At 39.9% G+C, this 15941-nt stretch overlaps 1 protein-coding gene across 3 annotated transcripts in view; it reads right to left on the bottom strand.

Moving 5' to 3' along the window:
• Window positions 1-1250: 1250 nt before the first annotated feature.
• SLC10A7 (solute carrier family 10 member 7) overlaps window positions 1251-15941 on the bottom strand; it is a 147967-nt gene continuing 133276 nt past the window's right edge. For all 3 annotated transcript variants that reach the window (XM_039391062.1, XM_027721094.2, XM_027721096.2), the window contains 2 exons: window positions 8240-8385; window positions 1251-4967 (listed from right to left, as the gene is read on the bottom strand). In XM_039391062.1, coding sequence (XP_039246996.1) covers window positions 4923-4967; window positions 8240-8385 — 191 coding nt within the window. In that variant the 3' untranslated portion in view covers window positions 1251-4922. The remainder of the gene's footprint in view (window positions 4968-8239; window positions 8386-15941) is intronic.

Genomic DNA, 15941 nt, shown 5'->3' with positions numbered 1-15941 from the left:
ACTGTGGTCAGTAGGGTAAGTGGCAGGGAGTAGAGGCTGATTCAGCAGCAGCTATTGCTAATTTTCTTGTCACTCTATAGGTCACTGGCTCGCAGAAATCTCTGCGGAAATGCATCTAAAAGCATTTTGAAAACTTGGCCTCCACTGATGAGCAAATTAAGTGGTGACTCATGCTCCGATCAGCTCCAGACTTGATTACTGCAATTTGATGGACTGAGAAGCTGATATTCCACCAAGACTGCAATTTGCTAAGGGGAGGAGCTGAGAGACCTCATTGGTACCAGTTGTTTCCAACACATGCATCTCTCTTGTCCTTTTGATCACCAACAAATTTGATTTCACTTCTCACTGAAGACCTCACTCTCCACCCTTCTCTCAAGAGAACAATTCAGAGGCTGTTTCCATGACCTCTGCTACACCTAGAATCCAGCAGGAAGCAGACCTGCCTGGAGCAACGTCTCACATCTGCACTTCTCAGCATTGCTTTCTCTTGCTTTCTCTAGTCCTTCACAGCTAAAGCCATCGGTAAGTCCTTGTCCATGTGATTGCAGAAGATTACTTACCATCCTGCAGGGTGCCCTCTGTTGAATGAGAGAATTTTACAGGAACCATTCACGTAAACTTTGAAGAGTTGAAGTCAAAATGCCTCCTCAAAGAAGGCACGGTCTAATTATCACAAGGGATAACGTGGTTGAAGCAAGAAAATGGCAAAGAGGAGACAACATCCCTTGTCTGACACTGTCCTGACAGGATGCTTGGGAGATTGAGGCTATCCATGGAAATAGGCAGCCAGAAATAGAGATTCAGTTTGCAAGATGCCGGAGAGGGCAGGCCACCAAATCTAAAGTAAAGTACTCTTCATTTACTCTCGTCATGTGCTACATTATCCCTGAGCTTTGTTAGAACAATGGCAGGGCTCTTCAAACGGCTTCCCTGGGGAGACTGCTCTGCAGCTTAACAACCTTGCACTGGAGATGTACAAGTGTAACCAAGGGCAGAATTTAGTCTCTTGTCTATTTAACGTGTTTGCGAGGGACTGCCTGTGTTTCTGGCACTTTATAATAATAGTAATAAAAATGCTTTTGGATTATAACGAAATGGAGAAACTATGATTTAGCCCTTTACTGTGCTGTAATTCCCAAATGCATTAACATCTATTTAAGTGCAAAATAGTCTAGTTTACAAATACAAAGCTGCGATTGTCTGCGGTAAAGCTTCTGTATGAGATTATGATTCAACACAAAACACAATTCAGTGTCTGAAATTTTACTTTTAATGGCAGAATAACATCAAAAAAAAGTAGCTCTTTCTCCATATGCAGTCTTGCAAAAAAATGTATACCAGGGACTTGGTCCTTTCTAGTCATTTCTACATATATAACTGCTCATCTCTTATGCACGTATGCACTTGCACATAAATCAATGTGCTTGCAGACAGACCATATTTCATCTTGCCTTCTAACCTCCTGCTGTCAAGATATTTCCACAGAAAACCGTACACAAATAAAACTAACAGCTCCTTTTTCCCTGACTGCCAGAGTAACATAGGGGACTACTTCTGTAAAACCAAGCTGCTGGATTACTCTCCTTCTGCTCTGTGAACAAGCACAACTGTGCAGCTTCTGCTGAGACTGCCTTTCTGTCATATAACCTATTCACACTAACTAGAGGATCTATAAGAAAAAACACAGCCACACTTTTGATTTTAAGTACATTAAAAATTATTTATCTTGGTAAGATAAATTACTGGAGTCATCAAAAGCTTTTCAGTTTAGCGCACAAAAGAGGGAAATAACATGTTTGAGTAACTCAACACAAAGTGCTAACATTCCCTGTGACCTCTGAAGTGCTGTTTTCTTGTTTGGGTGGGTTTTTTTACCTCTGCTATCATTAGATGGGATTGTAGAGATGCAGAAATAAGAAATGTTGATGCTCAAGAAAATCCTCATGTTTTAACATGGGCAAAGCTCTCGTTTTGCCTGATTATGTTTAATAACGGTTAAATTTAAAGCCAAGAAGTGGAAAATACTTCAGAACTGTTCTAATTCTTTCCTGAAAAATTGTTCGGGTTCAATGAATTAATTTTCAGTTGATGACAACTGGCAATATTCTGAGGACTTTCTTTCCCCAAGTTCATAAAATATTTCCATACAGTTCATGGATTTTTTTTTTTTAAACAAGCCAACAGTTTAAAAGCTCACCCAGAAAAGAATGAAGCATAGATAACAGAGGTAAAATTTGACCTAGAGGATCAGTAATTTTATCTTGTTTTCCTATTAACAAAATTAAATTCAAAACCATTCTGTTTATTAAAGACATATAACAAGTCATAAAACAAACGTATCAACAGTCTTTAAACATAACAAAATTGATGTGCATATTTAAGTTTAAGTATGGATTTAAAATACATATTTCAGTTTTGCTTTATATTCCCTTTAGACCAACACCTCCAACGCTCATACACAATATTCAGGCTGCTCCGAGCAATCAAAAAGGACTTTGTAAAGACTCCAACAAAGCTACACCATAAAACAGTTTGAAATATTCTTAAATGTGGAAAAAAAATTAACAAAAAACAAAGGATGTGTTCAGTGGAAAATAAGCAAGTTGTTGGATGTACTGAAAGTCAGAGATTCAGTACGCAGAGGTAGCTCAGTAGGGGTACCTGCAGTGTTCTGACTATTCAGCATTGACACAGCCACAGTCAGTTACTGTCTGCTTGAACTCTTCCCATATATTTTGAAGAAGTGAACACTCTTTCTGGGCCTGTTGTTCTGCCTTTCATAACCAACAGAAAGAATCATCAATTTCAGTGGGACTGGGATTGAATCTTTATATACTCTGGAAATTCAGGTTTATGGAAACAGAACAAAAGGAAACTGTCCTGAGTCTGGAAGCAGTCCCCTGCTGCAAGCAGGGTTTTTAAGCCCAAAGGAATTTTTTCCCATATGGAGCCAGTAACCACTTAACATGCTTAGGGAAGGGGAACCTTCAATTTGGCCCAAGCACATGCATGCTTTTCTCTCCAGTTCCCCACAGGTGGATCTGCCTGTGCTATCTAGGGATGCACTGATCAAATCCACAAGCTCACTGCCCACTGCCCATCTCCTCACTGGCCAGTGAGCAGAGAGCACAGCCCTGGGGGACATGGGCGCTGGACAGCGTCCTTCAGCCCTCTCGCCTGCTCAGCGGGGAGAGTTTGATCCCCCTCCAGGGAATGAAAGAATTCCGCATGCTGCCACCTCCCACACCTTTGTCACATGGTCGTTTTATTGGTGATGACAATTCTGAACAGGGTGATGCTGTCAGCACACCCTGTAGATTCTCACACAGACGGCAACAGAGACTGACCGTCTGGTAAAGCACCGAGGATTGGTATCAGATTACTTTCCTGTTCTTCACAGGAATAACAGACTAGAAATGACAGACTGGGTAAACCAAGCACAATATTTTTTCACTAAGGCAAAAGGATCTGAATTTCACATGCCTATTGTCACACAAAAGATCTTTAGCTCGTGTAAGCGGCTACAGCCGTATCAGAGCTACAGTAATTTATATTTGCTAAAGATCTGCTCCAAGGTGTTTGCACTCAGTTGCACCATTAGCTGCAGTGTTAACCATGACACACGTGGAACTTCTGCATTTATATCGATCCAAGTTTGACCTATTTCTTTAATTACTTTTAATACTTTAATGCACCATTGCCAGCACACTTTTTGCACATGGGTACAGCTCCCAGTCTGGACTATGTACGTTTCTGAAATCTATCCAGACAAGAGGCATTGCTGGCTATATGTTTAAATACATGCCTGGGTTCCTTTCTCTTCAACACTTCTCCTATAAATAGTATTTCATATTCTTTTGTTATATAAGTTTATTAAAAAGAGTAATATAATTTTTAAAAAGTTGTGGTTGATTGTCAAATGAGCTAAGATAGCATTTCTGTTACTCTAAGGATCCTTTTAATTACCAAAAAAAAAATTGTCAAGTTTCTTGTCCTCACAAGGTATTATTCATTACCAATGCAGCAATAAAGAAAACATAGCTTGGCATACTACAATAAAGGCTCTGTTTCAATATTACAATCCTAAATTCTGTCACTGCAGGTCTCCATGCATTGTACCAGGGGAAGGAAAAGGAAAAAAAGGAAACCAAAAATTTGTTTTCTTCAGGGATAAATTACAAAAAGATCTCCTAGCTGCAAACACAAATACTTCACTCAGATCCCAAGCACCAGACCATTTCTTTGAAGAAGCTTATGAGGCATTTAAGACATACAATGGCACAATATCATACAATGGAATTAAAAGAATTTTCTTGAGAAACCATTAACTTTGAAGGAATGTCTAGACAACTGTGTCAACAAATGCAAATGATTCATGCTTCTCAGCTTCTATCCAATGGATGGCCCCATGCTGAGTATACACAAACTCAGAAGAAAAAGGCATGTCACAGTCATATGACTAGGGAGTGTAACAGAGTCACACAGAAATTCAAGTCAATCTCAGAAAAAAACCTTCAGAAAGCTCTTCCCCATGGTAAGCCAGCAGCGGGATAGGCTTCTGGTCATTTTGGCTAGTTTAAAACAGAGACTTACAGCTGGTGCACCTTGGCTTCACAGCAGGGGCAACGGAAGAAACAGCTGTCAGTCATGACCATTCACTTGGTTAGAAAAATAAAAAACTAAAGACTCCAAAATACTGTACAACCTCTTGCAGTAACCAACGCAGTGGCTTCTGGAAACAATGTTTTTGCCAAAAATGCATCTGTAAGGCACTTAACAGGTATCTTTTAATATATATATATATATATAAAAATAAAATATGCACTGAAGCAACATTCACAAAACCCAGTTGTCTCAATTGTCCATGTGTACAGTATAGTACATATATACATTCACTGTGACACAGGCCATCTCCACAATTATACCTTCACGGGTGCTTTGGGCTGCCTGGTTAACTTCAGTGCCTGCGAACAGCAAACAAAACAGTCACTCTTTATATTTTTAGAAGACAACCAACAGCACAAGATAAGATTTTCATTTACAAGGGGCGACAAAATGCTGCATGTACTTCTGGGAGGCTGAGAGAGGAGTCAGCTGATGGGCCACTATGGGTTCTGTGATGATGTTTCTGTCTCTGATAGCCCATCCCAACCTCCACATACACAGACAGCCTTCAGAGAGGAACCACAAGGGCTATGCCTATAGCACCAGAGATGGAAGAGGAGATGGGTCTCAGATGCCTTTTAGAAAGCAACTATTTGGAGCCCACTCAAACTACTTGCAGCACAGACAGAAGAGCTTCTGACCCGTTTAGGGAAAGTGTGCAAAGAAAATTTCTGCCAACACCTTTGTGTTCCCTGGCTTCCTTCCACATGGCTCGAAGCCTGCTCAAAGGATAGTCACTGCTGCAGTGGTGGATGCCATGCACCTCGATGTTTATACCTTCCTTCCTGAGGAATAAGCCAAGATCCACCAGTCCAGAGGTGATCTTATGCCAGGGGACACCTGATGATTTTGTACCTGTAGTCTACTGCTGCTGAAGAAGAGAAAAACCCCATGTCTTTATTTGATGGCAGGGTCCAGCTGTTTTCCCCACAGAGTTGGCTAACTACGGTAGCTAAGCTATTTATTCAGTGTGAAAAAGAAGTTCAACTCAATGACAGATGATCGTGCTTCCAGTTTGGAGGAAGCAGCCTCTCTAACTTAGGAGAGAAATGTGACAGGCTTAAAAGGTGTTAGGTTTTCAGCTGCTCCTGTATACCAATGTGGTCACTCTGAAGGATGCTGACTGTTGGTGTGCTCTGCAACAAAAAACCTTGGTGCTTCCTTGTGCAGGATGAATTGGTCTGAGTGAGAGGGAAATCAGTGACATTTGCAAATTCCTAAAATTTAGGACCTCCATTTTCCTTAAGTCTGTTGGGTGAAAAGCCCTGACAAACTGGCATTTGTCTGTCGAGGGCGAGACTTCTCATCTCCAGTGGGTTGGCTAAACAAGCAATTTTCAGTCTGAGAGATGTCTGATGGGGATTCTTATTGTAAATATTAACCTTTAATATTGTACATTCAAAGCTTGTAAGCACTGCTTGAAAATCACTCCAGCAAAATGTAAACCCTTAAAAAAAATCCAAACCTTTAAAAATAAATAGGCTATGTTCCCCTCAGAAACACCAGCATTTAACTATTGTGAAATCCAGCCACTTAAGATTAGTCTTTTGGATATTATTCAGCAAGAGACTTTGGAGAGAGACATCATTCCACATTTTGTTTGGGGAAACAATTTTTTAACTTTGTAGTTTGGCAGATTCTGCTGCCATATTTACAAACTAGAAATACCTTAGTGTAGATGAACTTCTAAATATTTAAATTCAATTTCATACAACCAGATCACATGTACTATCATAATTAAGTAAGAATGTCACTGCAGTTGAGTACTGTGACTGGATAACCGTCTCCCCCTGCAAGAGAGATGCCAAAATGAAGCCAAGGTGTTTGTAGAAAATAAACATCAAGGGTGATGATGACATGTTTATTTTCAAAGCGGGAGACCATTATCCAGTCAAAACATTCACTTCTATTATACTTATTGCAACTGTACCAGACCCAACCTCATTGATTTTTTTCAAAGAGTAATTAAAATAACATTTGAGAATAATACAGAAGACCAACTGAAGAAACTGCTGCAACAGAACAACAATCCCCCAAAGTGGTTCTACAGTAGCATTACAGTCTGATTAGCACAGGAGGTTTATTTGATGCTTAATGAATAAGAAACTAGTGCTGGTGAACTGTAAATCTCTCCAGTGCTAGTTGACTGTTCTGATGCTCTGTTTAAAGGCTGTTTTAACTTGTAGCAGCTGACAGCAGCCCCTAAAGGCCATTACTGCCCTGAGGACCAGGGAGGTCTGGATGAACTCCAGCTCCACTCCTGGTCTTAGCAGTAGAGAGCAGTGACATGCTGAAGAGAAGTCAGCATTGCAGGGATTGTTCTGTCATTGAATCAACTTTAGGTTATCTTTCTGCAGGAATAGCATGGAGTTTTCTTTATACAACCTGAAATGTCTCCTGATAATTTCTGATTAAAAGAAAACCCATGACTTTCAGACAGTTGGATAAATGATATTTGACTCTCAAATTTCCATTTTTGGAGGCTAAGATCAGTATATCTAAAAAAAGGTCTGATTTCTGAACTCAGCTCCTGAAAACTGAGTTTTCCTGCTTTGTACAGTTCGGGTAACACATGAAAATCACTGATTTTTAGAATTTTAGCATTCAGGTTAGCAAGGTTACTTTAGTGGAGTGAAGCTAGTAAAATGACAGCCTGTTGGGTTTTGCTGAAAATTGGAAATATGAGAGTTATAAATAAAATTTCTACACTGGTAAGTGGAGAATGTGGGGTACTGGTGACGCTGGGCTTCCCACACTATGAAGCATCACTGAAACTGGCTGTCAAGGCTGCTTCAGTTGCCACGGTTTGATCTTTATTAAAAAGACAGCATTAAAATCTATTCCATGGACTAGCTTTTTGCAAGGTAGTTACTACTATTCTGAGAATCCAACTAAAACCACTCCAATTATTTCATATAAATCACAGAATGGCTGTCAGATATCAATGCCTTCAATTTGTACTGAAATAAGCATAATTTGAATCAGTGATGTTGGTGCCAAACCCTCTAGGTTATAGTCTATAATCCTACAAGCTATCCCATGTCATAATTTTGGCATGAAATGTGATGCACTAGACTGCTGTAGACTTCTTGCTATTGCAAAAGGGTGACCCAAGTTAAAAGGTGTTTTCATCCTACTTCAGTCCAGTTCAGAAAGTGCCCTCATTTTATCTGATTTGCCCAGCTCCCATTCCAGTGGACACCTCTTTGTCACTTCTCCATAAAGGAGATCTAAAGCTGTGACAATTAGCTCAAGGTGGATCCATTTTTATGGGGCGCATTCTGAATTCATAATTTGAATGAATTTTTTATTTGAATTAAGTGTAGAGGTCTAACTTCAAACTTTGAACTTTTTCAGAGTCTTTTCAGCCCCCTTTTCAAAGGGGGATAAAGTTCAGCACTTTTAATTTGATACTGCTCTGACTATCACTGTCACAGGGGAAGCAAAGAAACAGAAAAATCCCTACCACAGGATCACCAAGAAGGAACCTGAGGAGTTTAGGACTTGTGTTCAGGTATTTTTTTTCCCCACAGCACAATTTCCATTATAAATGAAATCCAGGAATTCTTACCTTTTGCCTAGAAACCATCCAGGATTTTATCGTTGGTACCAACAGGCTGCCAAGAAGAATCTGAGCAGGATGATAGATGAGCAAGGGGACAGAAATTAAGGACAGGTGCTCATAACCTGCAAATACAATCTTCAGCATGGGAATCCCTGCAGGCAGAAAAACAGGAGACAGACTCTCAGCTCTGTCTTTGAGCTCCAGATAAAAGCAAAGCATTTTATGTTACCTTGACATTTCACCAAAAAAAGAAAGAAACCCAAAAGAAACCAAATGAAGACTCAGAAGTTTGATATATTAAAAAATCCAACCTAAACCAGCAAGAACATGAACACAAAAAATACACAGCAGAGAAAGTTCTGTGGCAGAAAGGGAGGAGTAGGGAATGCCATAAAAGATCTTTTCTAACTATGCTAATAGTTGTCAAACTGCTGCTGCAGGCTTCACACACAACACATTCTGCTATAGCATGACTGTTCAGTTGCTGAGCATAGTTCCCTACTGCTTATTTACTACTTCCTCACACTGTGCTGTTTTGTGTTTGCATGACTGTCCTCCATCCAACCTGCCCGACTCCTGCTTGTGACCTTTCTTCAGTCTGTTCACCATTGGAGAAGGGTCATGTTTTCCTGGCACGCTCCCTGCCAGCTGGTGAGCACCCAAATGACAGCCTTCCCTGCTTTGACTGATTCATGCAGTCAAGGAAGAGTCAAGCATTCTGCAGGTGAGTGCTCACATCTCTGCTCTACCTGTGTGTTTCAGAAGAGAGAGAGCACAAGAGAGAAGAGGTTTAGTGAACTGAGTGAGCAATAAGTGCTCATGCCTGGGAAGAGTTAGGCAGCAGCTGCAGTATGAAGCTGGCAGATGCAGAAGAAAGTGTGTTGAGAGCTAAAGATGGGCCATTTTTCCTCAGAGCTTGATTTTGCACTCCACAGTGCTAATTTTTTTAGATAACTCCATGCATAATCTTCCCATTTGATGATATGATAAGTAAAATTAAATGTCATTCAGTTTTCCAGTAATGAAACCGATTAGGTTTATTTTGAACACTGTATCGTTCAAAATTATCTGTTTAAATCTTAGAACTTTGCTACCATGCTCCACAAAGTGCAGGTGTGGGCAAAACCTGCAACCAGCTCTGTCTTGCCTGACCAGATATTTGCATCGTCACCAAGAAGAGCAGCTAGAATTCCTCAGGAGCCTCCTGAGAACATACCTTATTTTCTCCCTCATCCTAAACGTCATTCTCGGAATTTTCTGCCAGCATCAACCTTGCAGTGAAGCAGACTAAATACCACTTCCACAGAGCTCATCTGAATGTCCCATAGAATGACAGAACAGTTTGGGTTGGAAGAGACCTTAAAGACTATACAGTTCCAAAACCCCTGCCAAGGGGACAACCTTCCTCTAGACAAGGTTGCTCAAATCCCCATCTAACCTGGCTCCTTTCTCAGCAGTGGCAAAAAGCTGAGCTTTGTGCCACATGCCCCTCCATTTCCCCATTAGCAGATGTTTCAGCCAAAGTTCCCACATTCATGTTAACTTTTCTTTATATATTGGATAGATTCCCGTCCTCAACACCCTTTCGGGTTTCCCTTCATGAAAGTTGCCTCCTCCCTATGTGAGCAAACAGCTTATTTGTTGAATATTCCCACTTGACTAGTGCCCCACTATTGCTGACACATGACTAGGCTTGCTGAAATCTTCATGTTTCCACAGCACCATTTCTTGTAACTATTTTTATTAGCTTCATCACATTACACCACTAAAAATCTCATCCCCATGCTAGTAGCCTTTACTTATGGGGGTATTTCCAGGGAACGACCAAATCAAATCAATAAGGGCTTGCATGCTTAATTTCAGTATTATAATTACCTTCAAAACATCATGAACCTATCACACCATAGGGGTGCTTATTATTAACAGTAATTTCTGGGGCTTGGGAATAGATAGTATTTGGATAGAAATTAAATGGGCATTTTCATTATACCAAGACACATAATTTACTTCATATGCCCATCATTCTGTTTTTTTCAAACAGATAAAGGTTTTATTGCCTGTTTCCAAGTCTCAACTTGACCCTTGTGGGTCCTTTCCCATTCTCTAATCTCAGAAAAATATATGAGAGTCTCAAGCTATGAACTTGCTATATTTATGTGTGTAAGACAGTACCTGGTGTTTTGGCAGTGCAATTTCATCCACAGATCCAAAACCACTTTACTAAGCTGAATGGGGCTCCTACAGAGAGTCAGAAGCACTACAATGACCAGCCTAAGATCACACAGAAAGCTAATGGCAGAGACATGAACAGAATGGACCCAAAGTGACTGAGACACGTTTTAGATTACTGTACGTTTTCTGAAAGAAGAGATAAGAAATTCCAGCCTAAAAGGTAAATTCTCTAGAGAAAAGCTATTTCAGTAAACTAGGAAAAGAAAATTAAAGTTGTCAAATATAAATACAAAATACTATAATTAGTGTGACAATATAATTAGATCACTGGGTGGAAAGAGGTTCTTAATTCACAGCTTGTTTAAATACATGTCACAACAATAGGTTCCTGTAAGCTACTAAATGTGCAATTAAAGTTCCTGTTATTTACCAGGAAATGCTAACTGGGGAAAAGAAGAAATAATAATCATTTCTGCATGTAAGGAATAGTTCAATGGAAGTTGAAAAAGCCCTGTTGCCTTATTAGGCACTTTCTGATTTTTTAATTCCAACTCAGCCAGTCTGCAACTCTCTCAGAAAATATTTCATGACAGAGATCCGCATGGTATAGTCACAAATGCTTGTGTCAGTAACGTTATCATAAAGCTAAAACAAAACAGCATGGATTTTATTTATTTTTTAAAATGTTGTTTAAACTTTTTAGTAGCAATATGTAGTAACTGAAAGCATCAGTATAACTGCTAATATTTTCCAAATATATAAAACTCACGCAAACATCCAACTAGGAAAAACATGCTTTAATAGTTACTTTCCCTTCTCTTAGAAAACCTCAAACCTATATTTTTCTTTTATATATGAAACACATGGGAAAGAAACGAAACACCAAACAACAAGAAAACCCAAACCAAAGGAAAATCAAATCCCAGCCAAAGGAAGAAAAGTGACATTGTAATGCTTGGGCTGATGTTGTATGCTGAATCTTAGCCCATTATGCATTTTCAAGCTGAGATTATGAACTAGCACTAGGAGTAGCTATAACAAAAACACTGACTGGAACAGGAGTAACATGAGCAGGCGTGGCTATGACAGAACTAACAGAATAAATGAAATTTGTTTAAATCTTTCAGGAATGAAGGTGCTAAGCAAAATGGTTATCTTTATTTTGGTCTGTTCACTGCTCTTTTCCTCATCTTTTATAGCATATTGCTTCCAGTGCCAATGGAGCGTGATAGCTACACTGAGTCCAAGGCAAGTAAAATTCTGCACAAGATCAAGTTACATATATTAAAAAACCCAGACCACTACTTTAGGCTTCAGCTTCCTCAAAAGTACATGGCAGCTACTCCCTCTCCCCACGCCCCAATATTACTCAGGTATTTATTTGCCATCTGGAGCATTAAGGCTGCATTCACATGTATAAAGAACAATGCCTGTAAGGATTTTGTTTTCACTTATCTGCATTTCAGGGTAAGTGGACTGACTTCTGTGGGTCTTCATCTTGATTGGCACTGGAGGAGGAACACTGGCATTATCAGTTTCCAGATAATCATTTCCTTAAGTTTAGGACTGCTGCCATGGTCTGAAGGCTCATGCCACAAACACCCATTCATGCTGCTGTGGTTTAGGAAGTTTCAGGCTTCCAGCAGCCTAATTCAACTCCTCTGCCAAAGACTCTCACAACATATCATGAGACCTGAATGACGAAGTTTTTTTCTATGGTTTGGTGCCAAGTTGGGCAGCTTTGCTCAAATTGGGGTTTAACAAGCTATTGAGTTGCCAAAATCTTTTAAAGAGCTTTATTGCATGAATGTGTGTCCATCTCTTGGATCAGAGCTGACCAAACATCATGACAGGCATGAGTAAGGTTTGTATTCCATCCTCCTCCAAAGAAAGAAGGAATGTGGTATCCAGATGGATTAGAAAGCAGCACCTCACCTGACCAGGAATACAGACAGCTGTAGCAGAAGGGAGGAAACATAGAGATCATTCCATAGATATCCCTTTCAAACAAAAGCATTTTTAACCCAAATTTCCCTCTTCCCCTTTGCCTGGCTGTTTCTCCTACCAGTGCATGTTCCCATCTTCCTCATTGCTCTTTGGCTCTTTTTCCATTTGTATTTTCTTCCTTCCTCCTTTTCCCTCCTGTTCTCCACTCCCATGTTTCCAGCCTCCTCGAGTTTGCTTCCCAAGACCTTTGATTCAGATCATTGCAGCAGTGTAAATTTTGGGTGCTTCCACTAAAATCACTAAGCTCCACTAAAGGCAGCGGGCACTGACATCACAGTCCCACTGCAGCCAAGAGAAGATACAGAGTACATTTCATTTTTCTCCCTGTTTGCATAGTCACTCAGCTCTTTCTTTCACATAAGCACTTTGCAAACCTGAGGAACAACTAGCAAGAGAAACACTGTGTACCCGTGACCTTCAGCCAGGGCAAGGAAGAGTGAGAGGACTGTTCTTACAGTCCAGTACAGGAAAGCCCTCTTTGTTCTCCATTGCTCCAGGGTGTTCCAGTTTGGCTCCAAGGCTGTGGTGTATCAGCCCTGGCCAAAGGCCACTGTTTCTTTAGTAGCCTGCACAACTGAGAGCCATTTAATCCTTCCTCCAGCTTTGCACACAGTATAGCCTCCCACATCCACCCCTTTCCCCTTTGCTACTTTCCCATTTCGTAGTCACCTTCTTAAAAGGCCCATGAAAATATTATGCTGCACTTCACTACATTTAGTTAACTGTAAAATAATAATAATAAAAAACCCTAAAATATTTGAAGGTATTTTTAAGATAATTTAAATATAGGACTCTTTTCATCTAGCTATCACTGCAGTAATATAAATGAAGCAAATTAATTTTAATGCTCCAAGGTACTGATTCTGTGTCACTGTCACTGACAGGATCCAACTAGACTTTATGAGATGGCATTTGACTTTATGGAAGTGAGCACTATGCACGCATTTACAATTTTACAGGGACTTTAAGCTGTCATGCTGAAAAATGTTTATAAAACATTAATCAAAAAATGCCTCTTTAATACAATGCATTGTCTGAAAGATGTTAGAAGGCACATATTGTAAATGGATTCTTTTTCTGACTAAAGTAATTTCTACCAAAAGCCTTTCCCCACTGCTATACAAGTACACAGTGTGGAGAGATAAAGAGCACTTTCTCAGCACATTACTACCTGATCCAAACACTTGGGAAATCACTAATGTACAGCATGCCATATTTCCATGTCACACATGACACATTTGTCTAAAATTACCCAACAGAGTTTGACATTGCAGCATATTCCTTAGCAGAGCTTTCAACTGACATCTGCCAAGTAAGAACTTCAAGTAGGAGCTTTCTTCTTCTAACAAGCAAGTAAGAGTTTTCTTTTATCCTATACCCATGATGGAAGCGATAAAACAATAAGTACTGGAAATCAGGGGTTTTTTTTTCTATTTTAATATGTTTATTTTATGCTCACTGGATGTGTAAGCTCCCCTTAAAGCACTGTTTCATCATTTGCTGTTTTCTATCACATTGCAATGGGTTCAGAGAACTTAATAGAACATTTTTATTACCACTGAAACACAGGCCATTATCTCTCACACCCAAAGCAGAATTATTGCTAGATGCTCTACTTACATACTTCACTGTATAGGTTTTTTCTCTTCAGTGTCTTCATAACAATTTATCCTAAAACTTTACTGCTTACATTACTGACACACATTCCACAACACAAAATGCTGCAGCATTTGTTCTCAGGAAAAGAGATTTGGGGCAAAGCAAAGAGGTCATCACTAGGGCTGTGGAACCACCCAGCATTCAGGAATCAGAACGCCAAAGAACCCTCACAGAGAGGCAGTGGAAACACTTGGAAGAAAAGCCTTAGCCTCTGGATTTTTACCTCTTCCTTCTACTCATCTATGCATTTCAGAACTCTCAATTGCCACAATCTTCAAGTGCAATATACAAAATGAATCAAGTGTATGATGGCAGCTTCTCTGATGCTCTCCATGCTACTCTGTTTCTGGAGGATCCTCTCAGGGGTAGATGTGAAGAAAACGTTATTGGTCAAATAGCTCTTTCTTTTTTCAACTAAGAAAAGGCCTGTAAAGAGGGGCATATATTGCATTAAACTGCCTCTGAGCTGCCAGAGCAGGGGGGTTCTGAACTTAGGATGCAAAGAGAGTGCCAAATAAGCACCTGAAATTTTACTGTCAAGTTTCAGAATAGCACTGCATGCAGCCCAGTGACTGCATGGTGGGAAAGCGTGGTGAGGTTCAGGCAAAGTCCAGTTTAGAGGATCAGAAAAAAGTTGTTCATGCAGAGAGCTACCAGAACAGCAAGTTGCTGCTAATCTCATTCTAACACTTTCTTAAGGGCTTTCCTGTTTCTTCCCAGACGAATCATTGCTATGGTTAGTTTTAAGAAGACAGAAGTTCATACACTATTCCTGCCCTCAGTGAAGGCTAAAGAGGGATAGATGATGTTCCTTGCCCCCATTCAGACTCTGTTACGACATACTGAGATCATGACAGGAGAAGATGCTTTTGACAGATTAACTTATTATGGATTCTTTTTCCTTCATCTATGCCCTCCCCAAGGCATGCCCTGAATTCAAGTTGAATGTGCTTCCCTCAGGACCAGTTTCTTTCAGGTATGGGAATAGCTGAATAATATTTGATAACACATAACAATACAAGTATTTGCTTGCTACTGAGTATTCCCATTTCAACCAAAGAAAGTACCTTCCAATGTAACAGGAAATCCATTACAGTAGAGGGAAAACTGTGTCTTTTTGCCCTCATACATGCTGTAGGAAGACTTGTGCTTAAAATGTTTTCAGGGAATAAAGAGTTTTTTTTTCAGTACATTTTCATATTTCAGGTCAGTGACAAGTGTAATGGAAAGCAAAAAACACGCTCACAAAGTGGTAAAAACAAACGTCTGAGGGGGAGATTTCACAAGGGACTGTGAGACATTAAGGGAGTCTGGAAGAAATGCAGGGGAAAACTGCAAAATGGAGGCTTGTCCCAGCTCAGTCTGAAGGTCTGCATGGACCCTGATCTTCAAAAACATTTTCACCTTCATCCTTCTCCTTGGGAAAGAATAATGATTTATCTGAATATCCATCATGGCCTCGCATTACATTAAGTGATTTACCTCTTTTGCAGGACTAGAATTATTGGGAAGGCTCTGCACCGAATCAGTGATGTGGTCATATATTGGCCATAGTTATGCTGGGATGCAAGAATTTACACTATGTTATACGAAACTGGACTGGTCTAACATTCAAGTGAAGAAGGAGAACCTAATATGCTTTGAATGCTTTCACTAATTCTTTTTCTTCGGGTAACTGGCTCACTATATTCATCACAGAGATCAGTAATTCAAGTGCAACTTCCCTAGTACAGTTACTAGGGAACAGCACATCTTGATACTATCAAAGTTTTAAGTAAATAAAATTGTAAAAGCTGGGAGGAAAAGAAAGAAGGTAGAGTTTGTCTATTTCTGGGTTTTCAAAGGCTGCACTCAGATTGGAAGTGATGTT

The sequence above is a fragment of the Pipra filicauda genome, unplaced genomic scaffold (assembly GCF_003945595.2).
Source record: "Pipra filicauda isolate LSUMZ 115617 unplaced genomic scaffold, ASM394559v2 scaffold8_size5757611_pilon, whole genome shotgun sequence".
NCBI classification, from domain to species: domain Eukaryota; kingdom Metazoa; phylum Chordata; class Aves; order Passeriformes; family Pipridae; genus Pipra; species Pipra filicauda.
Note: the sequence above shows the minus strand (reverse complement) of the source record. Positions and strands in the feature narration are given on the sequence as shown.